Below are 26,422 nucleotides of genomic sequence, written 5' to 3' on the forward strand. Positions count from 1 at the left end.
ACTCAAACTTACAATTTATAATCATGTGCTGGAACACCTTCGTCTCACACAGAAAATACATTTTCTCCTAATAACAAGAGCAATGCACTTGGGTCAGATATGCTGAGCTGATATTTCCTTCAAATATTAAGCCATCAACATTGTTTAAACTTATTAATTTGAGAAATATCTAGTACAGCATGTACTAAAAAGTGGTTCTTAAGCTTTTTTTTGTAATTAGGTAGAGCAGGAGCAAGTGTAACTGCTTCTCTGTTTTCAGAGACACACACTGAATTCAGTCCCATTGCTCAACATTAAACACCTCATACACCACATTTATTGGCGATAGGTACATAGTAAATGTTATCTACATCAGTGTGCAACTTTTTTTAGGTTAAAGAAAATCCATGTACAGTCACCTTTTTGGTAACACACACACACACAAAAAGAGTATATGCATTAAGCATAAGAACAGAATAAAACATAGAAAACCTGTGTACTGGGGAGTGAACAAGAATGTAGCTCAGGCTCAAGTATCACGAGAATTTTACCTTATCTACTGAAGGGACCACTGTTATCTGAAGACGTTATACTTACAAGAGTCATTTTTAATTTATTAGCAAATGAAAAAGATATTCAAATTGCATTTATTTTTGAAAACAATATTTATACATTATTCCATTTTCATCGTGAATATCACAACATTTTTGCTGGTTTTTAAACAACCACAAAAAATGCCCATGGCCCCTTTTATTTATATTTGCATGTATATGTGTATCAGTATGTAAAGTTTGCTTACACACATATATACAAACATGTATATTACACATAAATGAATCGAACATAAATTATAGTCAATTTCAAGGGCTGCATTTGGAGTAAGAACATGTTTTAAATAAATAAATTAAATTTTCTTATTCACAAAATGTGGTTAAAAAAAAAAAGCAGGACAGTAACATTGTATACTGCAAAGGAGTCAAGGAAAGTTTGCAGACATTTTCTGTGCCTTAAGATTGGAAGAGAAAAAAAAAAAAAAAAAAAAACACCACAACTCTTTGGAATTCCTGAAACCAGTCAACATTTTCTGCATCTCTTAATGCAATCCACATTTTTTCAGTTTTCAGTTTTGTATTTTGTATGTTATTACCCCAAAAGCCCTAATATATAATACTATCAAGAATCAACATGGTTTGTGTAACTGCTAACAGTTAATGAACAGTTTAAAAAGATCCTTGAAGGAATGTGTTCAACTGATAATGCTTCCTCAAAAATACTTGCATTAGTGCAAATTTGAAATTAAAGAAAAAAAAAAGTTCAATGTTTCCAAGCTGAATACATTTTTATTTTAAAATGACCAAAATGTTGCATTGGTAATTTGACCAAAAAAAAAAAAAAAAATCTTCTCCCTTGAACTTTATGAGCCAGTCATGTGAAAATACGTTTTTTCATTTCCCAACCTGTGCATTCATGAATGTGGGCCTGAAACAGAACACTGGAAGGCACCTCCCAATCGATTTCCTTATGTTTCTTTTCTGTACATTTTTCTCAATGCTACCACTTTATGCAAGCTTGCAATTTCTCTTGATATTGTAAGTTTGCAGGTAGGCCAAAGGTGCAATAATGTGAAACACACTTTGTGTGTTGACTATCAAATTCACACAGAATTCTCTCCTCATTGAAGGCTGCTGGCAAATGAATATAGTTTGGCAGTCTAGGTGTCAGGACACGTGTGAAATCAATCTGACTCTAGTCTTTATATCCTGACGACACAGAGGACATGTTTCCAGCAGTAAGGCACACTCCATGCACATCCCACTAAAGATAGAGGAAGAGAAAACAAGGACAAAAAGTATTATTGAGCACACAAGTATAAACTAATTAGAGAAAAACCTTTCAGGGTTTAGAAAAAATAGTCACATGCTAAATTAATTTCTTTAATATCAGATAATAAATGGGATTGATTTAAAAAAAAATGTTTCAACTTGAAATTGTGGTACATCATTACAACTACATAGTCCACTAGATTAGAGAGGAGCCCCTTTCCCCTTTAGTAATTTGACCATATCAAGCAAGATGCAACTCATTTCCTGATAATGTAAGGATGTAAACCCTCAGAAGTTCAAGGATATGAGAGAGAATGCGAGTTAGGATTTGGGTTATTACAAAAATATAATCCACCCTTTCTTTGTAAAGCTCAACCATGATATGATGAAGGTAGTGAAGCATGTATGTATCAAATCCTTATTACATTAAGGCATTTCTCAGCTAGGAGTTCAGCAGCGATTAGTCAGACCCCCAGCACACTTTTATATGCTGTTAACTTTTTAAACTTAAAGCCTAGGAGGTTGAAGACTGCCACTCAATTACCTACTTTTTGTGCTGCATTTGACTTTCACATACATGTCATACTTGTTTTTCAGTTCAATTACCATATCTCCCTATGTTCGCTGTTGGAGCATTGCACTTCCAGTTTCAACTTAAAAATACCAGCAACATTTCTTAGCATACTAGTGAAGTATTGTTACGCAATGCCCACTTAAATGTCACTGATCCACTCCACTGTTTCCAAGTATACCAGTTTTTGACCCTGTGTGAATGATTTAGGTACGTGTGTGCTCTGTCCAGGGGTGTTTTTTCATTCCCTATGTTCAGGGCTGCTAGGAAAGGCATTGCTTCCAGCACTGGAAAAAAATGGTATTGAAAATGTACAGAGTTCTTTCCAGATATGAAATGCAAGGAAAAATAATTTTAAAAGTAAAGGTCTAGATGAGAACATAGCTACAGTGGTGTGAAAAACTATTTGCCCCCTTCCTGATTTCTTATTTTTTTGCATGTTTGTCACACAAAATGTTTCTGATCAAACACATTTAACCATTAGTCAAATATAAACACAAGTAAACACAAAATGCAGTTTTTAAAATGATGGTTTTTATTATTTAGGGAGAAAAAAAAAATCCAAACCTACATGGCCCTGTGTGAAAAAGTAATTGCCCCCTTGATAAAAAATAACCTAACTGTGGTGTATCACACCTGAGTTCAATTTCTGTAGCCACCCTCAGGCCTGATTACTGCCACACCTGTTTCAATCAAGAAATCACTTAAATAGTAGCTGCCTGACACAGAGAAGTAGACCAAAAGCACCTCAAAAGCTAGACATCATGCCAAGATCAAAAAGAAATTCAGGAACAAATGAGAACAGAAGTAATTGAGATCTATCAGTCTGGCAAAGGTTATAAAGCCATTTCTAAAGCTTTGGGACTCCAGCGAACCACAGTGAGAGCCATTATCCACAAATGGCAAAAACATGGAACAGTGGTGAACCTTCCCAGGAGTGGCCGGCCGACCAAAATTACCCCAAGAGCGCAGAGACGACTCATCCGAGAGGTCACAAAGACCCCAGGACAACGTCTAAAGAACTGCAGGCCTCACTTGCCTCAATTAAGGTCAGTGTTCACGACTCCACCATAAGAGAGAGACCGGGCAAAAACGGCCTGCATGGCAGATTTCCAAGACGCAAACCACTGTTAAGCAAAAAGAACATTAGGGCTCGTCTCAATTTTGCTAAGAAACATCTCAATGATTGCCAAGACTTTTGGGAAAATACCTTGTGGACTGATGAGACAAAAGTTGAACTTTTTGGAGGGCAAATGTCCCGTTACATCTGGCGTAAAAGGAACACAGCATTTCAGAAAAAGATCATCATACCAACAGTAAAATATGGTGGTGGTAGTGTGATGGTCTGGGGTTGTTTTGCTGCTTCAGGACCTGGAAGGCTTGCTGTGATAGATGGAACCATGAATTCTACTGTCTACCAAAAATCCTGAAGGAGAATGTCCGGCCATCTGTTCGTCAACTCAAGCTGAAGCGATCTTGGGTGCTGCAACAGGACAATGACCCAAAACACACCAGCAAATCCACCTCTGAATGGCTGAAGAAAAACAAAATGAAGACTTTGGAGTGGCCTAGTCAAAGTCCTGACCTGAATCCAATTGAGATGCTATGGCATGACCTTAAAAAGGCGGTTCATGCTAGAAAACCCTCAAATAAAGCTGAATTACAACAATTCTGCAAAGTTGAGTGAGCCAAAATTCCTCCAGAGTGCTGTAAGAGACTCATTGCAAGTTATCGCAAACGCTTGATTGCAGTTATTGCTGCAAAGGGTGGCCCAACCAGTTATTAGGTTCAGGGGGCAATTACTTTTTCACACAGGGCCATGTAGGTTTAGATTTTTCTCCCTAAATAATAAAAAGCATCATTTAAAAACTGCATTTTGTGTTTACTTGTGTTATATTTGACTAATGGTTAAATGTGTTTAATGATCAGAAACATTGTGTGACAAACATGCAAAAGAATAAGAAATCAGGAAGGGGGCAAATAGTTTTTCACACCACTGTATACATACATACATACACACACAGTTACACATTTTTAAAAAATATTTTTCTAAAAAAAAAAAAAAAAAATACTGCAATACCTGTATTAAGAGCTTGTTTATGTGCAGGAGACTAAATGTTTCCAAAAAGGTAGACATCTTGAGGCAAACAATATAACTGTAATATATGTAAAGTGAAACGGGTGGAGAAGAGTGTCAGGAGTGATTTGTGACAGACAGGTATCAGCAAGAGTGAAAGAGAAGGTCTACAGAACAGTAGGGACACCAGCTATGTTATATGGGTTGGAGACGGTGGCAGTGACCAGAAAGCAGGAGACAGAGCTGGAGATAGCAGAGTTAAAGATGCGAAGATTTGCATTTGGTGTGACAAGGACGGATAGGATTACAAATGAGTACATTAGAGGGTCAGCTCAAGTTAGACGGTTGGGAGAAAAAGTCAGAGAGGCAGGATTGTGTTGGTTTGGACATGTGCAGAGGAGAGATGCTGGGTATATTGGGAGAAGGATGTTAAAGACAGAGCTGCCAGGGAAGAGAAAAAGAGGAAGGCCTAAGAGAAGGTTTATGGATGTGGTGAGAGAGGACATACAGGTGATGGGTGTAACAGAACAAGATATAGAGGACATAAAGATATGGAAGATGATGATCAGCTGTGGCAACCCCTAACAGGAGCAGCCGGAAGAAGAAGGCAACGATGACACTGATAGACAGATTTGGGCACAAAAGGAAATTCCAGGGTTGTGTATTGTAAAGTGTCTTAGTTATGTACTGCAAAATACGTTTTGGAGAGAAATTCCTAAAATGCATAATTATATAGTGCTTAATTGATATACATGGATTTTTATTCATATGAAGACTTTCTTTAGCCCTGCAGCTCCTTTATTACATAAGCAGAACAGCAGCCATTTATTTTTGGGTATATAATTTAGGCAAAACTGTGCCAAAAACCAATACAACATAAGGGGTTAAAGAATTTTGGACTGATGCACATGATAAAGCAGGGGTAATTTCCCTTAGATACTTTTATATTATAAATTGCAATTAAGTGGTGGTACAGAACAGGGCTAATTCTCATTCCAGAACAGGCCACACCGATGACAGCAGAAGATGTCAGCACACTGTAAATGTGTTCTGTAGGAGGAAAGGGAGGCATTCTGAGTCATTAATTACAATCAAGTCATATAGTAATATTTTCACTATACCTGTGGCCACATGGCTTGAGCTGTGTGTCAGCCATCTGATCACAGCACAAAGTACAGCAGTTGTCCCGAATGCTCACTTGTTTTAGCAGAGCCAGTCTTCTGTGTCTTTAGGATAAATGAGACATTAATTTTCAACTTTTGTCGTACGTTGGGTATCAAGCAATAAAAATGAGTTTGAAATGGAGGTATATTGAGGTATATTCAACAAAACGTTTACTGTTATGCATATTACTGATTTCCCTTTTAGCATCCTTCCAAGTATTTTTAAAAGTACACTTACAAAAAGCATAGTATAATTCAAAGACTAATGTCTCTGTAGTTTGAGGTAACTGGTTGAGAACCTGTCATGCTAAACCATAATCTAACATACACAAAGATAAGTAAAACAGCATCATCATCTGAATGTGCGATATAAGGAAGACAACATGGGATAGGAATGCAAATCCATTAAAATGTTTAAACATATAGTTTTTATACAATTACCTTGGTAATATGATCTTTTCATCAGATGCAAGAGACGCAAAATCATTGAAGGTGCTAAATTTTATTTGAGGCTGATATCTGAAAGGTTTTGATCCAAAGTTAAACTCGCACTGCTGATAAGACATAAAACTTGCAGCAGCAAAAAAGCCAGATCTGCATGGGGAAAAATATAAATCAGAAATAACAAAATTAGCAAAAATTCATTTAAAAAAAAAAAAAAAAACCACACGCACACATTCTGTGGCACCTCATCTATATTTTTTAAAAATTAACTGGAATTGACTTAAATGGGTTTTATACAATTGGCTTGATAATGTTCCCACTCAACTACAAAAAAAGCAGCACTGTGAAACATTCATTAGTGTTATAATTCTGGCCATTCTATCCTTATGCGCAGGCATTTTTTTTTCTTGCTTCTCATGTTTTCTTCAATATCACAAAACGGGAAAAGGTGACTATGATAGACAAGTCTACATTGGCCTGGTGTGAGTCAGTGTGGGGTATGTCTAATACAGTGCACTCATATTCATGTCCAGGTGGTTTCTTACTGCGTGCTCAACGCATCCAGGATGCAAACACTGGTTTTACATGATTACACTGCTTGAATTAGTAGATTCAGAGAGTAAATTAACTGTTACTTTCTTTGAATGTCGTTGGTGTGTGTGCAAGGCCTAAACTCCTTCGGCATAATTTCCCAACTCAGTATCTGTAACCGGAATCAGATTTCTAACCCCCACAATATACTTACGTAGCTGACGAAAAGACTTGCTTCTCTGGAGGAAGCTGGTTACCATTTAAGTAGAATATCATCTGCTTTTTATTTAAGTCCAAAAGAAATCCTATTGTATCACCTGTAGAGCATTTAAATCAAAAATATTATACACAATATTGTGAGAAGTCAAGCAAAATTACACCTTTTATTGGCTAACTAAAAAGATTACAATATGCAAGCTTTCGAGGCAACTCAGGCCCCTTCTTCAGGCAAGACGTAATACTATACACAATATTAAAATTCATCTTTAAGATCAATAGTCTCATCACAACTAATTCAACAAAACAGGCAATGCAACAAAAAACTAACGGGCAATAGTTTAAAAAAATATTGTCTATGTTCACATTAAAACAAATTACTATCAGCTTGCTTATATAAGTTCTGGTGCCCTCTTTAATGTCATTCTTAGAAATCTTCCCATTTGAGTCTTTTCTGGATCTCCTAACCTGTAACAGGCTTCTAAGACGCCCTTTTGTTCATATCAGTAAATTTATAGTCTCTCTCAAGCTGTTTTTTTCATTCTATTTATTGAGATCTACCCTGCATTGCTAATCCATTTTTTAACCATCTATGTTTATATGTTCAAATTTGTCATGGTCTTTGTGAAAAAAATTAGACAAAACTCATTTCAAATTAGTGCTAATACGGTTTAAAGTATATAAAGGCAATTTTGAGACCACCTTTTTTCATTGTTTGACTTTGATCACGTCACTTAACCTGCTGTTAAAACAGTTACATATTTCTACTCGGTAATATTTATTTAGCAGACTCCTTTATCCGAGGTGACTTATTAAGCATTAACTGCTTTGTATCTTTTTAAGTCCTTTGGAATAGCATTCAGAACTAAAACGGACCACATAAAAAAGGGTTTTGTTTTTAATGAACAACAATGAAATGCTAATGTGAAAAAGTACATGTACCTTATACTTTCATCATTATATAATAGTAAAGCAGATTACCTTCTTTCCAACAAGGGTGATTGTGTGGTTTACTTCTGGCATTGTACCAAATTAGCTGCCGGCAGCCATCATAAGCACAGGAGAACTCATCATCCCCAATCCCATACCCCTCCTGAAACAAAATTTATTGTTGTTAATATTTAAGCAGCAAAAGGAAGTTAATCTGAATATAATGATTTTAATTTCGAAAAATAAGTGGATACAGTGTGGGCAGTTTGAAAACACTGAAAATTCAGCACCTTTTCTATAATTAACAGGTACTGTATATATTTTGTTCTTGTAGATTTGACTGATACTTTGGAAAATGTTACAACAATTTTTAATCTCATTTAAATAAAATGGCTCTTTTCCATTTTTAACCCAACAATAACCTGGAAAAGTATTTATATACAAAGCATCATTTTAGAATTTGTTTGTCTTATTTGGGCATACATTTTGAAAACAATCTTCAAAATAACAAAACTACAAGAGCAAGATGCACTTTAATAGCTTCACCTCTGTATTATACTGTATAATGAAACCTGCATCTAAATTCTCTCGAGGACACCAAACAGAACACCTGTTGATTTAATAATAATAATTAAAAAAAAACAAAAAAACTATACCACCAATATAAAACATCAAAAATAAACAGCTAATCAGTCATTAGAGGACTTCACTTATATTTTTTTTTTTAATTCACATATCCAAAGCACTTAAGACATACATTATCTGCACACCATTCGTCTCTCAGACTCAGATTGACCAAGGAAAATGCTTGGGTTTTTGCTGAGAAAGAGGAAAACCAGTTTCTTATCTTGAGGTTTTTGCTTTCAGATTCACTACCCATATTTTCCAGTTAGTGTATTTCTCTTCAGTAACAAAAAAAGTTTACAGTCATTATTTTACCTTCACCGCCAGCTTTAAAAAAAAAAAAAAAGACGACATTTGCAATTTGCTTTAACAAGTGTCTAGCTCACTAAAGTCCGTCACTTTTTTACAAATTAGTTAAAAAGGTCAGTCAAACATTCAGCTCGCAGGCCTTTAAAACGGCAACACTCATAACAGTGACAAAACAATTACATTGACAATCATGTTATGTTTTTTTTAAAATGTTTCCTTTTCTTTTTCATAATTTCTTTAACACACAACTACTCCGCTCTGAAGTGTGGGTATTTTGCTAGTGTTAACTAAAATGTACCTAAAGCCAAGACACAAATGGAAAGGTATGTTGGTAGGTACTCTCCAAATTTATTTACAGGAGTATTTTAGAATATTGCAAGAGGAGATAATTTAATCTCATATGTAGTATTCAAAGAAATCTGAAAGTACACGGCTTGCCTGATGCCATATCTTAAACTGGTAATCCACCTACTATAACAGGTAACTTATGGTTTTGAAAAAAAACTGAAATACTGTCTAAAGCAGAGGTGCCCACAACCTGATTGTATGGGTGGTTACCTACCAGGTAACAAATGTGGTTGGTCTGCAAGTCGGCAGACATCTGCCACGGGTGCCCTCTCAGTTGCGAGAAGCAGATCATAGAATATTACATAGTTTACTGTCAAATAATGCAAAGAGTACGCAACATGTGTTTCGCCCTATTTAGGGCTCATCAGGCATGCACACTCCACTACACCCCTCATCGGGGATCGAACCTCGGATGTCAGACAAACGTACTTTGATTGTGACATTGTGAGAAAAAAGAAAAATCCTCTTCCAATTCCACATCCAGCCCATAACCTCCACAAACGTTTTTTTTTTTTTTTTAAATCCCTTCTTTAGTCGATATAAACTGGAAGACTAACTAGATCACAGCCGGAGTTTTGCAGTAGCTTGCACGTTTGATCATGAATGCAGGATGACCAGTGTGTGAGAAGAAGAGAGATCTCAAACTGGCCTGTATGTCAATCAAGTAGCAAATGCCATAGGGAGGATATATGATAGACTAATGTTTAAACAAAATTTTTTTTGAATGCAACTCGATCTACCTGCACTACCTTTACGATCTACCAGTCGATTGCGACTGACTCATTGGGCACCCTGGTCTAAAGCTTATAATGCAACAAGAATGTACTAGCGTTGTTCATAAATGTGCATGCTGGTTCAGCGTTTACCTTAGAATGACTACACTGTGGGTTATCCAATATCATAACTCTCCATATAGGAAGAGGCTGCTGTAGACTCTGAATTTCATTATGAAATACTGTATTACATAGTATATGCTTAGTTGTTCTGCATTACATTTACTGTAATGCAACCTTCTATAACAAATGAGGAAAATCAAAGTTGGAAAAAAAAAAAACCAACAAAACACTCCAAGCCAAGGGCAACCTTTCACAGCATTATTTCTACATTCTAACAGAGTGGATTATAGTGAAATCGCTCCATTTCTTTTTTATGTTTAATACAGTATTAAGTTCACAAACAATATATCTAAAACTGTCTACTGCATTTTAGCCCTAGAAACGTGTGTCGAATAGTAGATTTATGCAAGTTTCAAATATTACTGAAGATAGATTGCTATAAAATGCCATATTCAGTGATTAATATAACTACTTATGATGTTCTGAATTACATTTCACCAAATAAGACAACTCAATCAAGGATATAATCAACACTATATCCTATACATTTATGTTTCATATCACTCTCAACATCCATCTCCTATATCCTGCTCACAGAGCTAAGAGATCAGAAATTTTATTGAGTAAAACAGACATTCACCGCTCACCAAGATATGAAGGGTAAACTAGGATTCTTTCAATTTAGTAAGTGAAGACTATTAAGCAGAATCAATAATTCAAGAGACTGCAGACAAAAACTGCCACATGCCTATAGTGAAACTGACTACTACCATCTTTTTGTTTGATAGTTTGTTACCTCTCCACAAAAATGTAACATAATAAAACTACTAATCTTAATAAGTGTGATACAATATAGAATCCTTAAATTCTGTCTTATTCCCTACTTATCAAATAGAAATGAAACATTACAAAGTAAAAAAAGTACACATTTCCAAATTAATTAAAAAAAAAAATAAAAAATTGGCGATTTCTTAAGCATGTCAGATATGCTCTGAAGCAACCAACCACCTTCAAAATGACAGAGTTCGAGTGTCCAATTAAGGTGCCTCCCATCAATTTATGTTAAATACACTTCTCCCTCTGGTAAGAGCAACATTAAGTTAGTCAGTCATCGTCCAACCCACTATATCCTAACACAGGGTCAATGGGGGGGTCAACTGGAGTCAATGTCCACCAGCACAGGGCACAAGCAAGGAACAAATCCTGGGCAGGGCGCCAGCCCACCGCAGACATTAAGTTAGTTCCACTCAAAAATTACATTCTGAAGACATTCTCAAACCAAATCCAAGCAATTCCCACCGTAAAGTACCAAACAAAGAAAGGGTAAATGGACATCTTCAAGGTGTTCTATTGCTCAAGCACAATAAAGTACAATATAAAAAAAAAAAATGCGTAACATAACCCTAAATCTGTATGAAACAGTGGGCCTTCTAATGCAGAATAACTGGGCAAGAACAGCCCTAGTTGGAGTGACAAGGAAAAGGCCTATACTATCTTTAAATACATTCTAGTATTAAAACAGAACACAGAGGACATTGGAGAAATTGTGTATACAGCTACAATTGCTTCACTGGCCAATAGTAAAATGAAAACCACTGCTGGAATGGGGGGGAAGGGGGGAGGAAGTTGAGCAACAGCTTGCCAAGAAGGAAAGAAGGATGTGGTAGACCTAGAAACTATGTGGAAGAAGATTCTATATTCTGATGAGACAATTAACTTTTCACCCTTGATACTGAAAACTATGTTTGGGCCACACAACATCAAACACCACTGTTGTTGACAGCATAATGAAAATAAATGCGAGTTTGTCATGATTTAGAAAAACAGAAATTAAAAATATCTGGCAATATATTAAGAAATCCTGAAGGAAAACCTGCAGTAGTCTTCAGGAGACCTAAGAAAGTTATTCTTTCGGCAGGTCAATGAACCAAAATACACAGCCAAAGCCACATTACATTTAATAACAAGAAAATGTGACAAGAGATAAAGGTTGCTGTTTTTCCAGTGTTCACAACAAAATATCCAGATGATTGAAGCATTTTGTCAAACAACAAAAATCTGCATTCTCCACAAGCGATTGCTTGTAGAGTCTCTTTGTAACACATGGCTGTAACGTATGCCAAATGAGACTCTACCAAATACTGACTCAGTGGGGGTGGTTGGGGTACTGTCAGTACTTATGGTATCAGTTATTTTCTGATATGTAACCGAGAAAGATCTGTACAATTCCCTTTTCACTTTGCAAAAGGAACACATTAACATCCCCTATTGTCATATTACTCCTTAATTACTTTATAATACAATTAGGAGCATTTATCAGCAATCTAACATACAATGAAGTGCACTAGAAGAACTGAATAACCCAATAGCAGAAACCGATCCAGTATGATTTATGATACGTACATGGTTAAGAAATTTGCTGTCTTTGGTCGCCCAACCAATCTGCATGACGCCAGATGTAATGACTGTCACTTCATAATACCATACACCAGAATCCACACAAAATGTACATCGTACACTTTCAAATGAAGAAGCGTCACAACGAGCCTGGGAAAACAAAATATGCATTAAAGTAAAACATAAATAGGAAAATAAAGAAAGGTGAAAAAGGATTAGGAAAAAAAAGCAGTTATATAAAAATGTGAATCAAGTGAGGTCATGTTTAGAATAAATGCAGAGAAAGGGGAAATTAACTTCCTGCTTCAAACTAAAGCAAGGCAAATGAAATATACAGCTACAAAGATATCTAGCTTATATAAAACAAGAAGAAATGTAAAGTGATAAAGAGAGCACAAAAAAAAACAAAAAACATGTGAATGGCCATTAAAAATAGTCAAAATTTCCTCTTGGGATTAATAAAGTTTATCAAAATAGTCTATAGCCCAAATTCTGTAGGTCAGAATACAAGGTCAACACTAGTCCTAACTCCACCTGGTTAAGATCACTCAATCTCTCGCTGTTCTCACAAACCCTTCCACTCTCATATCTCCTTTCTTTTTATATTAACTTAGAGAAGTATTAATGAAACACTGCAAACTGTTACACTTGGACACAAAACCAAATTTTCAGTTACTCTATGTTAAGGAGAAGATTTAGAGTGTTCAAAGTACTAAGTGCATCTGAAAGTCAAAGTATCTATATAATTCACTAAGGCAAGACGACCATGGAAAGCACGCCAGAAGGGGCGTGGATTCACTAAGCCGCCGACAAGTGAGACACCTATGGCGCACGCAGGAAGGAGCCACGCCCACCAACTCCAAGACCATTGGATACGACGACAACTCGCAGAGCCACACCCACCAACTCAGACGTGACGACACAGAAAAAATGGCGTCATTTATAATTTGTCTGTCGTAGAGGCAACATGCAGTTCCGACCCATGCTGACTGTTCATAGAGGCATGTTTCTCGCGGAGGTGAATCGCCATATGCAGCGTGTAAAACGGTTTGCGAGGGGTATCCCATGGGATCCTTAAAACATTCCTTTACAACTGAGGTTAGAATACAATGAAGTAAGCAGTCTTTAAAAAAAGGAGTTTTCGGTTATGACGCACGACCGCGTGACCATAGCAAACTATTTTACACGCTACATACAGCAATTCGCATCCGCGACAAACATGCGCCTTCTTAGATGCTCCTGCACTTTGTACACACCCCCCTCCCACCTCGCTACTACCGTGGTCGGGTGTCTTGGTTGATTATACATAGAAAGGCAGCCAAAACCGCACAGAGCAATGGAAAGTCTACGTGAGTCACAGGTGCATCTGAACTGTACAAAGGCAACAACGACTCGAGTGACGAGTTGAGGAAGCAGTCTTTAAAAACCAATAAGCCCTGTGCCTCTGTTTCATTACCGTCTCACCTGCTTCACCAATGCAGGCCCCGCAACAGGCGATCCGGCAGCCAACCGGGTAACCAAAGTCTTTGGGTTCAGGGGGGAGTATGGTTACAAAGCCGAAACTTAAAGGAATTGACGGAAGGGCACCACCAGGTGTGAAGCCTTCCGCTTCATTTGACTCAACACAGGAAACCTCACTCGCCCGGACACGGAGAGCATTGACAGATTGATAGCTCCTTCTCGATTCTGTGGGTGGTGGTGCATGGCAGTTCTTAGTTGGTGGAGCGATTTGGCTGGTTATTTCCGAAAACGAATGAGACACCTGCCTGCCAAATAGTTACACGTCCCAACAGCGGTCGGCGTCCAAATTCTTAGACGGACGAGTGGCTTTCAGCCACGTGAGATTGAGCATTAACAGGTCTGTGATGCACTTGTATGTCTGGTATTGCACGCGCGCTACACTGAATGGATCAACGTGTGTCTACCCGGCATGGGTAAGCCATTGAACTCCATTTGTGATGGAGACCATGGCTTGCAATTGATCCCCACGAACAAGAAATTCCCAGTACGTGCGGGTCATACGCTCGAAATGATTACGTCCCTACCCTTTGTAGCCCATCCCCCCACCCCGACCCAGTTCGTGTGACTTGGTGGATAATATATAAAAAAGCAGCCGGAACCGCAAAGAACAATGAAAAATCAACATGGAAACCGACTGAGGCGGTGTTTGGAAAATTAACAGTCAGCGTGACTCACAGGTGCGTGTGGACTGTACACAGACGAAAGCGACTCAGGTAGGGAGTTGGGGGCGGGCACATAAGCGGGCAGTGGGTACTGAACAAGCGCCGTTCAACCCCGTCCTTCGCTTTGGAAAGAGAAGGCGCGACTGCACTCCTCCGGTTTTCAGTCACGGACAATTGTATGTTGGTTCATTGCGTGCATTGTTGCAATGTTACTTTTCTTGGTGATTTATTAAATTACGGATATTTCAACTGTTTATTTTTTCCTCTGTGCTTAAAAATCATTTAACAAGCGGCCTGATTATGCGGCGTAGTGGGTTGGCTAGTTAAATTATATCATTTCAGCTTGTGCACAACAACTTGTCTGTTATAAGATGAATTCAAAATTCCTCATTCGCCAAAAAAGCCTAAAAAGGTATTTTTTGGTCAAGTGAGTACATGATCATTACAGTCTCTGACTGCTTCCATTTTCTATTATCATAATAGAAACAAACCCACAAACATCATTCATTAAATGTTAATGCTGCGGAAAGCGAAAGGCAGATTAAAGTTAAAACAGAAACAAGATACTTCTATAATACAGCAAGACTAAGAGTGACTTTGCGTGTAAAGACACTGCACTCTGTTACTGATGTGCAAATTCAAAAGTTGATAAACAGGGGATGAGCTGCTTGTCAGGTTCCTCCCAGCTATGGTTAATCAGCTGCAGCCACAAGTTTCTGTACTTGGGGTAGGTTACAACTGCACTGGCCAAAGAGATGTTGCTAGGCTTTGAAAGCTTGTCTCAACAGTGGCAAAATACAGAAAAACTTTTTTTACCTCAAGCCCATTTGGTGATATTTTGAGATACTCGCTGACATCGTTGCTGTTCAACATGGCATTGATGTTGTTAAGGTTGACTTTTTCATATGTAAACTGTCTCCCTTCTTTCAGAACTTCAAAAAAAAAACAAAAAAAACAACGTTACAGGGCTAGGCAAATAAAGCACGTATCATTGATTTTCAATATTTTAAAATGCCTTACACAGATTATCCAAACTCCACTGAGCACAGAATCCCACTTGTCGTTTAAGATAGTCAGAGTGGTTGGCCCATGTCTCCAGCATCACTAGCCTATCACTAAGGCAGGACTCTGAGACAGTCAGTTTGTTCTCACCTGCAAAAAAATAAATTTTTACTAAAATTCTGAAAAACAACTTAAAAAATATTCATTTGGCAAATATTTAAAGATTAGACTTACTTGTCTGTGCAAACTTTTCCAGGGCAATGAGAGCAAAAAGCATCACAGTGGGATGCGAAGCTGAATTCTAGGGACAAGGAGATGTAAAAATTACCACTGAATTCAAAAGTCCACTTACGGGTGTTTTAGGTTATATATACGCTGTATTTCATTCTTAAGGTTAAATGTTTAGATATGAAACCTTTACAAACAATTCGCTTATTAATTACCTGGACTGAAATTTTGTTTATCAGTTATTATAATGCTTTAAAAAAAAAAAAAAAGGCTGCTTTCAGTCCTACAATAACAAAAGCGCAAAAATTCAGGTTCAACATGCCCAAATGTGTCCCTGCCACATTCACCTAAATCAATAGCGCATCTAAAATCCATAAATCTCAGTTATTCCACTATTTTATTAAATCAAAGAAATTTGCACAACTCAGTGTTTTCTTTTATCTTATTAATACATCTTATAGCCTTTTTAAATACTCTTACTGTACATTAGAATTAAAAACAAATCTAGAAAATAGGTTGACAGCGACAAAACTACAGGTCTTCCAAACTGCATGGGCAGTGTTAAAAGGTATAACAAAAACTGTTTCCTATTTCAGATTAATAGATTACAGTTGCTTATCAAAATTCTGAACAAATGATGCTGAACTCTAATGCAAAATACCTACAAACATGAGCAGTGCAGCTCCCTGCAAACTCTACTCAGGATGATCTGTTTTAGAAACTGGATGGATGAGTAGACTTTAAAAGCCCAATGGCTGTTCTAGCAGCACCCATACTTGACATTAACAGGTCATTACTGACTGTTACAATTCAAAATGCACTAAAAATATCAGGTATTAGAACTTTGAGGAGGAGAGCTTTTTGGAGAAGCGTTGAAAGACCTACACTAACATATACCTATTTGAGACCTACCTTTTCTTTTTAAAATAAAATTAGTTGTCAGCTTCCATCTGACTTTACATATTACAATTTATTTCAGAAATTTCAGTCTGGCTTCGGGCTTGAAATAGATTATGCAAGTAAGTATGAATAATTTGAGTTGACTATTTTAGTATTTGAGAATTTATTTTTAGAGTCTTTTTTCCCCCCAACTACTTATATCGCAACAAATAAAATGCACAACTCTTATTTGCACAAGCTGATTTCCCTCATACCATATGAGTTATTCTTCTTAAACAATGTAATTACAATGTAATCAAAGGCAATGACTATGAAATTGTGACTGTGTCTATATGTATAGAGTTCAAAAGCTGCTCCTAAAATGAAAATGTGCCTGCAAGCCAAAAATATTAGTACCAAATTCACGGATTAGTCTCAAAGTCAAACCTTGTATGGTCTGCTAAAGTTTCAAAGAGCTATACCAAGCAAGTAATTCCAGGATCAAAATAGCAAGCAAAAAGAGTGAAAGTATGGAAATGTAACAAAAATAAGGCAAGTTATATTATTAGCATGTATGTATATTTCAGGAAAGTAACCACATACAGTACAAAACTCTTGGCTTTGAGAGTGTTGCATTAGATTGCATCGCTCTTTTAACATAGTCTGATCAGCTACTTGCATTATAAACTACTGAAGACTTCGACAAAAAAAAAAAGTAAAACCAAACCATTAATCTCAAAAGTGCAGAGCCCTCAGCCTACAATCTAAGGTATGTATTGAAATGTGCCTAAGGAGAACATTTTGTTTTAACTTTAACATAAAAAAATAGCGGCAGCAAGAATACTGGATAGTAAATGATACCACTGGTTAACATTACCACCAAAACACCAACTTTGTAGTGTACTTTGGTTCTTCAATTTATACAGTTGGTAGATATTAGTTGGTTTTGTAAGCTACAGAATACTGGCATTCCATTGCTCAAAGAAATTTGTTCTCCATAGACAAAACATTTTTCACATTAGTTAAGATAAAAAAAGCTCAAAGGATTAGTACTCACCAAGCTTTCTAATAAATATTCCAATGTACCCAAACTTAAAAGTCCAATGCTAGCAGGTCCTAAAACAATGAAAAACATTGTATATAAAAAGTTTTAAGATCCCAAGAACAACTGCACAAATACATATACCCACATACCTGCCAGCTTTTCAGCCAAGCATCCCAGGACAGCAGTGGTATTACGGTGTTTTGCAGGATTTGAAGCATCCTGGCGTGCAATAGCTGCACTTAAATTAAGCATTTCTGAGAGTTTTTGTAGAGCATCCTGAAACAAACCGGAATTTGAAGAAACCATAGAATTATTAGCTTAGAAACAAGAAATGCATAGTACTGATACACTTTTTTGTTAAATTTGCTTATTTATTCCAACTGCTTGCTAAGTGATCATAGCTACAAAGTAGTAATACATTAAGAAATGTCAAACTTTTAAACTCTAAATTAGCAAATGATAAACACTGGCTAAACAAATAGAATGGCTAAGTTAAGATAACCAAATATTTATACATGACATACAGTCGGTTCTCACCAATTTGCTCACTTAACATTTTTTTTTTTTTTTGGCAAAAGTTTGGTCAATGTTCACCCTATTGTTCTAGAGTAAACAGCTTCCCAAGCATTTGTTAAAGGTGTTAGATAAACTTAATGCCAGAACATTGGTGGCCACCATCAGCCGTGACCAGGTGGATAGAGAAATTGAGGCTGATTATCCTATCATTGACCGCAGCCTCAAAGTGAAATGTCAATTTGACTCTGCTATACTTCCATACTCGGAGACCCTTAAGAATCTCAAGCAGCACACAAAACAGGCGTCACCGATAAAAGATTTCAAGCGGGTGTGTCTTTCACGATCTCCATCACCATCCACCAGGAGTGAAGGACAGAGTGTCAGAGGCGACATTGAGACCTTGCAGGTTTTCCAACAGCAGCAACTAGTGTGTTTTTTTTTTTTTTTTAATTGAGATGTTAACACCGTCACCAAAACCTAGGGATTAACGATTAAGAAAAAATGTTCTGCATGTTACAAATTTAAAATTTCTGTGCTGCATTTTATGGGTCAATTCATGGTTAATGTGTTATGAAAAGTGCCTATTATAAGCTATGTCTTGTTATAAAGAATTTTATGCAGACAAAATTATTTTGAGCACTTTCTAGTGAAAGATTAGTCTTTGGTGGCCTGGGGAATCTAACTTCTCATTTCTTATAGATTAAATAATTTAACATTTGTGTCTGACTTTCGCTAGAAACATTACCCTGGCAAAAGCTGAGGACTGATTGTATGTCTCTGCCTCCATATTATATACATTTCTCTTCAACAATTTCCTGCAACTTACTTTGGTAGGCAGTGGGCACTCATCAAGTAAAAGTGTAATAACAGCTGGCCCCAGAGGATCTTCTAATGGAATAACACGAATTAAAGACTGGACTACTTCCAACCAGCCATCATCTGTCGATAAAGAGAAAATGGTAATGTAATTATTTGAACAGATCACATTCACAAGAAAATGTTACACAAAACTCTTTATAAAGTGTACCATAAGAAAACATCTGAGAACTTCAGCCCCATACACACACACACACACACACACCAAAAAAAAAAAAAAGGGAGTCGGTTATTTTCACAGCACCACTCGGTATAATGCAATAAGCAATTATGGTGAATGGTATTACGGTCATTTACAGGACTCAATTGAACCGCCAAGCAGAAAAGTGTGTACTACGTACAATTTAGTAACAAAAACCTATAAATAATGTGTCATTTTAGTTTTCATCCAGTAAACTTCTAGAGATATTTTGAAACAGTTTAAATCAAGCGACACTGTGGGCAGTCTTCATACCACAAATCTTTGGGATTTTATGTTGGGGAGGGATGTTATTTACTTTATAGCACATGAAGGAGTAAACTATTTATAAAATACAAAAGAAATTGTGTTTACGGCCAATACTGTGAAGGTACGTAATGAGTAAATGTAACTAAGCTACTTTTAAAAGTGTCATACCCCAAGACTGTACATAGCTACTGATAAATTCTGATATAATATTAAAAATAAACTAAAACTCAGAAAATCAGGTAATAGACATTAGGTGCACTATACCTTTCCTAAGTAAGTTACTATTTATTAGATGACAATCCCATGTTTTAAGGTAATTAAATTTAATATTTTTGAAACAGGAAGGCAAGTTTCACGGTTTTTGTTTCTACTTTGCACCAGACAAGACAGCTTAAGTAAATCAAGGACCACTATTTTGTTGGGATTTTTACACATGTCAGCATCACAGGTTTATCAAGAATACATAACCACTTGGATTATCCAGAAGAGCATTTTGTGATTAAAAGACTATTTACAAAAGGGACCAGTGGAGGACAATGAGGCTGGCAAACCATAAGTCAACTAACAGTTAAGTACAACAGCGGTGCCACAAGAAGTGTATCAGAACTCAAATGTCTTTATCTTCTTTCAGATGTATGATGTCACCAGATAATCCAACTAAGTTCTACTTTTATTATCTTTAAAAAAAGAAATGCAGTTGCGGTCAAATAAGAAACAGATACTGGTTTACTCTAACAGTCTTGCTTGGTCTGACAAATCTTGGTTTCCTGCTGTTGGTGTATCAGAAAACTGAAAATCTCAAAAAGTCTACAAATATACCCATTCAGATGTAAACAATGAAAACAGGTAATGGCACAGCAATGGGGTAGGGTTTAGTTCTTCAGGCACACAAGTCCAACAAGAAGTGAAGCTTTATATACCGCAAGATAAAAGAAATTTTGTTGAAAAAATGTACAGCAGTGTACATATCTCCAAACAGTAAACTGTTCTGTGCTACAAACTCAGGAAAGTCTTAAAACAGTTCCATGAACAAGAAACGAACTCTCAATCCAAGGGATATGATGGAGTAAGCGTTCAGAGTTGAGTTTGCAACAACTATGGGTTAACATTGGAGTTAAAATGGGCTAACATTCCTGCCTTTCACTAGTTACTTATTAAGTCAATTCCCTGACATATTCAAATTGGTACTAAGGCATTTTGCCTTAAATACAGAAAATGATAGGTTACGTTGCATGGAACTCTGACTGAGGAAAAAAGAAACACACACATCCCTCAAGTAGGTTGTTTAACTGTGCAGAAGAAACAGGTCATTAAGTTAACGAATTAGCAGATACCCTGCAGTCAGTAAAATCCCTCCAAATGGTCACAGATAACATTCAAATTTAATTACATAGACGTATGGTTCAGAAGCTATAATGCACATTGTACTTTATGAGCAAAGCTTTACAGACTCATTCCTGTCTATAAGCAGACAATGTAAAAAAGGGATTAAAAAGATTTAATAGGATATAGCGATTGTGTGCCATTTGGGACATACACTATAAGGAATGTCTGAAACAGGCCAATTTTGTTCAGTTTAATAAAACTGTGAGAACATATATAGCTTCCATCCGTACCCCTAAAAGTGAAAGAAAAAACACACACATAAATGAAAGTACATGGAACAATTTACCAGATAACACAGATGAAATTGGCACCTTGGGGACTTTCAAGTCTCAAGTCTGTATTTTAAAAAGAATTGTTCAAAAGGAGTCATCCCAATATACAGGGAGAATTGTGGAGTTTCCCTCAAAAATATGTTGCCATGATCTCTTAATTAGAACCCAAGCATATTCGAACTGCAGTCAGTAAAGATTAATCTTACTTTAAGTATACCGGACAAGTCACAAAAATATATTAAACTGGCAAATGTCTCAATTTTGTTGTTGTATTTTGGAAAGAGATACAGGTTGTTAACCACCACTAAATTTACCAACTCCAGAAGCATTACTAGCTCTAAAACTCTATCCTTTTTTTTTTTTTTTTACAAGTTACTTCTACATGGGACACTAATGTCAAGGGCACCAGCTGTCTAACATGTTCTAAGCAATACACTGTATTTTCATAAACTCCAGGGAAAGGCTCCAATAAAATGAGAAAAGGTCTTTCTTTAATATTTATACAATACAACTCAATTTAAATTTTAATGTTAAGGCTCAAGTTTTATTTTAATCTTAAGCCTCCCATTCCTTTAATTACACTAAAATACTAAAGGACACATCAAAACAAATTTTGAATAAAGCTAAAATTGTTCTTTTGATTCATGTAGTGGTTTTATCACTCACAGACGAAATATTAAAATCAACTGCATTTGTGTTATTCAAAATTAATCCAATAAAAATTCAGAACATTTTCCAACCTAAGAAAAGTAAGGAAATCTCTTATCAATTTCTGTGGACACTCACAAACTGGAATTTTGCTGCCAAGTACAGTTTAAATTGGCACAACACTGTCTTTTTTCCATGAAAAATTACAGAATGCAAAAGGAATGCCAGAAATAACCAGTCTTCCTTAGATGACAAAGTCCTTTCATCATAAAAAAATATAAGACTATAATTGGGTCGGCTAAGTAAGGTTGAAATTAACTTGATAAAATGGAACACAGCATAACATTCACAAGTGAGGGGCAAAAATATATACCATTTCACAGTTAAATAGATTATAGATTCTTTAATTAAAACCACAGATACGATGAGCTCCACAATATGTGCTATACTGGCATAAGGAATGAAACAGGAAAGCACTAAAAAGAAAAACTGTGCAGATAAAACAGATGGAAGAAAACTTGTAAAACTTATTAAAGATCACTTAAAACATACAAGAACAATATTTTCCAAAGAACACAGAGTAGATCAAAAAGATAATCATTCTCATTTCAGCCAACAACAGTAAATTTAAGGTTTTCTCAAACAGTCCACCTTGTTTGGAAGCTGTTGCAATGAAAAACATGCATATATACAAAAAAGTAAAATCAAACATGGGCTAAATAAACATGAACAAGTGGACAGATATCCTTTTTAAACCACACAGTTTCACATGAGACAGCAATCATTTATTTAAAGCTAGGCATGCTTGCATCTGGCTACATAATGAAAATGACTTTGAACTCTAGGTTACAGAGTTTGCTTAAAAAAAGATTTAAAACAACTGTTTATTCTTCTTGTGGAAAATCATTTTCCTTATGGTTAGTTTGGTAAGCAGCCTTATGTCTCAGTAGTTCCCCAGAACTCCAAAAAAAGTAGCTATAACTATTAGTCAGCAAAATAGGACCAATAAAAGACACACATCAGTATATATTTTTTTATTAAACAGGATATTTCAACTTATGAAAAATTAAGTCATATAAAATCAAAATAAACTATCTAGGATATTCAGTGGTCTAAAGAATTCAAAAACAGATTTCTTCCACTATCTGCAACAATAAATAGTAAATGATTAGTTACCTGTTTCTGCCATTTCATGTAGCGTGATCATGGAATAAGGTGGCTCCTGGTCACTAAATTAAAATAAAAATAGTACATTTTAAAACTGTGAGTAGCACATATGCACTGTGGTTCCACTAAATTTTTGTAAGTAACAAATTCAGATTATTATCTAAATAATAATAAAAAAAAATGTCCACCTCGATCAATGTGAGTGTTTGAATACAGAACAACAGGCACTTGAACCCCCCCCAAGTGTTCCAGTAATTTGATCTTTTCAGAGCATGAAAGACCATCAATACTTGCAGTAGTTGCAAACCTAAAAACCATCTTCAGTGTCTTCAATATCTTCAGCGTCACTTAAAGGAGCGATTTATCATATTTCACAAGATTGTTTTGCAAGAAAGTGACTGTTTACATTTCACATTAATATATGGCTCAATCTGTCCAGTTATAATATGAAAATGACTACTGTTCTAGAATCTATTCTATTCATAGATAGATAGATAGAGATAGATAGAGATAGATAGAGATAGATAGATAGATAGATAGATAGAGAATGAGAGAATGAATTGGTGGATAACATGTATTAAAAGCATAGGGATAATTGCTTAATGCTAAGTTGCACTTGTTTATACCAAGTAATATATCGTACTTTTTTTTTTGTTTAAAGTTTGTTTTACATCATATAACCTAACCTATCAATTTTCTGAACTCTGTTGTTGCAGTACTGAGCACAAGGCAGAAACCCACCTTGACACACACATCCTTCACAACAACAAACAATACTAACTTGCCAATAAACCCTGTTTAGGATGTAAAGAAACCCCACACTACCAGTGACCAGGTTTGAAATCAAACCCGGGTTTCTTAAATTATTAACCCCCAACAGCTAAGCATTACAGCAACATTTTGGCATCATCATAATTAGCTTCTTACCTTAGGGAGATGATCTGGCAAAATCTTAGCATAATTCTTGTGATTTTGAGTTCTTCCACCAGCTCAGGCCATTGATTATATTATAGTGACCTACATGAAAATGCCTGCATCGTTTCATGTTCTGATTCCCTACCCAGGAACCCACACTTAAAAGTATTTTTACTTATTAACACAGAGAACAACATGAGTTTTTCCATTTAAAGTAAAATAGATTCTGTGTAGTATGTTCCTAATTATACAATAATGGGCTAACCTAATATTTTACAATACTTTATAAAAATGTATCTTTATATTAAAATCTGATTTGGAATGCAATACAAAATGATTTTTTTGGTGGTCTTTTGAAAAATCAAGCCCAGAAGAGCAAAACAGCAAATAAAATTGCTGCCTCAAAGGTCAAAGGACTGGCATCACCTTTAGCCAGGTACGTTTATGTGGAGTTTACAAATTCCCTCCTTGATTGCACGAGTGTCCTGCAGGATTTGTCATCCTGTAATCACGCATGATTGCGGCGCTATCCTTCAGGTGGTACTGCAAATATTGTAAAAAAAAGCTAGTATTGTTATGACATTCTTTGAAGTTTGGTATAAACTTGATACTGAAGTATTGGTTCTTTTGATCCCTTGACATCAATAGAAAATAAGACCAATTTGGGAATAAAATTAAAGAAATTAATTATTCAAATGCACACAAAGAAATTCCCATTGGTTATACAGAGTTACAGTCCTTGATACAACAAATCAAGGTTTACAGTCCAAAGCCCAGATAAAATGGGGAGGGTTACATCAGGAAGGAAATCTAATGTAAAATTTTGCTACATCAATATGTACACAACAATACAGATTTCCATACCAGATTGGTAGATGCCCGGGGTTAACAACGGCTGCCACCAATACTTTTGGCCAACAGTGTGCAGCTGAAAATTGGGCTACTGTTGGAGGTGAAGGTTGGGTTATGAAAGGCGTATCCGTAGGCAGAGGGAGAAGATGATAAAGAGAGTGGGAGTGAAGGTAGGAACTTTGAATGTTCCTGGGTGAGATACAGACATGAGTGTTTCAGCACTTAACTGCACAGATGCATGACCGTAATTGTCTGCATTATAAATAGGAGGAGCGCAAGTGCGGAGGAAGAAAAAGTGAAAGACAACGGATGTTAGTGGGAAGTAGATGAAAGCTGGAAATGTGAAAAGCTGGTGCAGGAGCGAGCAAGCAAGGGAGCAGGCTCGCTGATAAATGCAGGCAGCTGGGAGGAGAGCCCCTCAAGAGGAACGTTAGGCCAACACTCGATAGGGGCAGCAGGAAGCGGTCACTCCTGCTGAGCAATCTCAGGAGCTGAAGTGTCCTAGAAGGTGGTTGGCACATAGTACGTAGTCAGGGAGGCTTGGGAGAGTGAGCCCCAGCGTGAGCATCCTGGTCGCTGGGGAACCAGTCTCGGTCTGGCGGATCAGCTGTACAGAGCCAGGGGAAGGAAGGCTACTGGACCAGCAGAAGGTCAGCTGCAGGTAGGGCAGCTCCCCTTTTGCAAAGCCCGTAAGCCTCCAGCAAAAGGAAGGCGGCACTGGGTTTTAAAACAGGACAGTTTCTAGAGTAAGTTGGATGAAGGGGTGGAGAGTGGTGAATACGTATTTTAAGAAGAGGAAGGAACACAGAGGGATGTAAAAGAGTGAAGGAAGATGTACACGGGTAGATTATATCCTATGCAGGAGGGTTAGTCAGAAGGAGACTGGAAACTGCAAAGTGGTGGCAGGGGAAAGCGTTGGTAGGCAGGACTGGATGGTGGTCTGTAAGGTGACATTAGAGATCAAGATGAGGAACAGAATGAGGATAGAGCCAAGGATCAAATGGTGGAAGCTGAAAAAGGAAATTCAGGGTGGAGGAAGACAGACAGTGGGTGGCAGTGAAGAGTTACCAGATTGTTGGGCAACTATAGCAGAAGTAGAAAGGGTAACAGCTAGAAGGGTGCTTGATGTGACAGAGGAGTTGTGGTACTGAATGAGGAAATAGAGAGTGGCACAGAAGTATGCAAGAGTGGTACAGCATATGTAGGACCTGTGCCAGTGGTAAGGTTTGCGGTAGGAGTGACGGATACATTCAAGGTAGAAGTAGAAGTAGGATTACATCAGAGATCGGCCTGGAGCCCTTTCTTATTTGCAATGGTGATGGACAGGTTAACAGAGGAGATTAGGCAAGAGTCCCCCATGGACTATGATGTTTGCAGATGACATTGTGATCTGTAGCAAAAGTAAACAGCTGGTCGAGAAGAGAAGTGAAGATATGCTCTAGAAAGGACAGGAATGAGGGTCAGTAGGAACAAGATAGAATAAATGTGTATGAATGAGAGGTCAGAGGAATGGTGAGGATGCAGGGAGATTAGAGGTGGTAAAGGTGGATGAGCTTAAATAGATGGGATAAGCAGTACCGAGTAACAGGGAGTTTGGAAGAGAGGTGAAGAAGAGAATGCAGGCAGGGTGGAGAGGTATGTCAGGAGGGATATGACAGACGGGTACCACCAAAAGTGAAAGGGAAGGTCTACAAGATGGTAGTGAGGCCAGCTATGTTATAGGGGTAGGAGACGGTAGCAATGACCAAAAAACAGGA

At 36.9% G+C, this 26,422-nt stretch overlaps 1 protein-coding gene across 1 annotated transcript in view; it reads right to left on the reverse strand.

Annotated features, from left to right (window-relative positions):
• Positions 1-610: 610 nt before the first annotated feature.
• rspry1 (ring finger and SPRY domain containing 1) overlaps positions 611-26,422 on the reverse strand; it is a 40,104-nt gene continuing 14,292 nt past the window's right edge. The window contains exons 3-15 of the mRNA XM_039762968.1: positions 22,908-22,960; positions 18,928-19,040; positions 17,735-17,861; positions 17,598-17,656; positions 15,668-15,734; positions 15,452-15,583; positions 15,248-15,363; positions 12,255-12,398; positions 7,786-7,897; positions 6,803-6,905; positions 6,055-6,207; positions 5,572-5,676; positions 611-1,794 (exon numbers count right to left, since the gene is read on the reverse strand). Coding sequence (XP_039618902.1) covers positions 1,698-1,794; positions 5,572-5,676; positions 6,055-6,207; positions 6,803-6,905; positions 7,786-7,897; positions 12,255-12,398; positions 15,248-15,363; positions 15,452-15,583; positions 15,668-15,734; positions 17,598-17,656; positions 17,735-17,861; positions 18,928-19,040; positions 22,908-22,960 — 1,381 coding nt within the window. The 3' untranslated portion in view covers positions 611-1,697. The remainder of the gene's footprint in view (positions 1,795-5,571; positions 5,677-6,054; positions 6,208-6,802; positions 6,906-7,785; positions 7,898-12,254; positions 12,399-15,247; positions 15,364-15,451; positions 15,584-15,667; positions 15,735-17,597; positions 17,657-17,734; positions 17,862-18,927; positions 19,041-22,907; positions 22,961-26,422) is intronic.

Source organism: Polypterus senegalus, chromosome 9 (assembly GCF_016835505.1).
Source record: "Polypterus senegalus isolate Bchr_013 chromosome 9, ASM1683550v1, whole genome shotgun sequence".
Taxonomy (NCBI): domain Eukaryota; kingdom Metazoa; phylum Chordata; class Cladistia; order Polypteriformes; family Polypteridae; genus Polypterus; species Polypterus senegalus.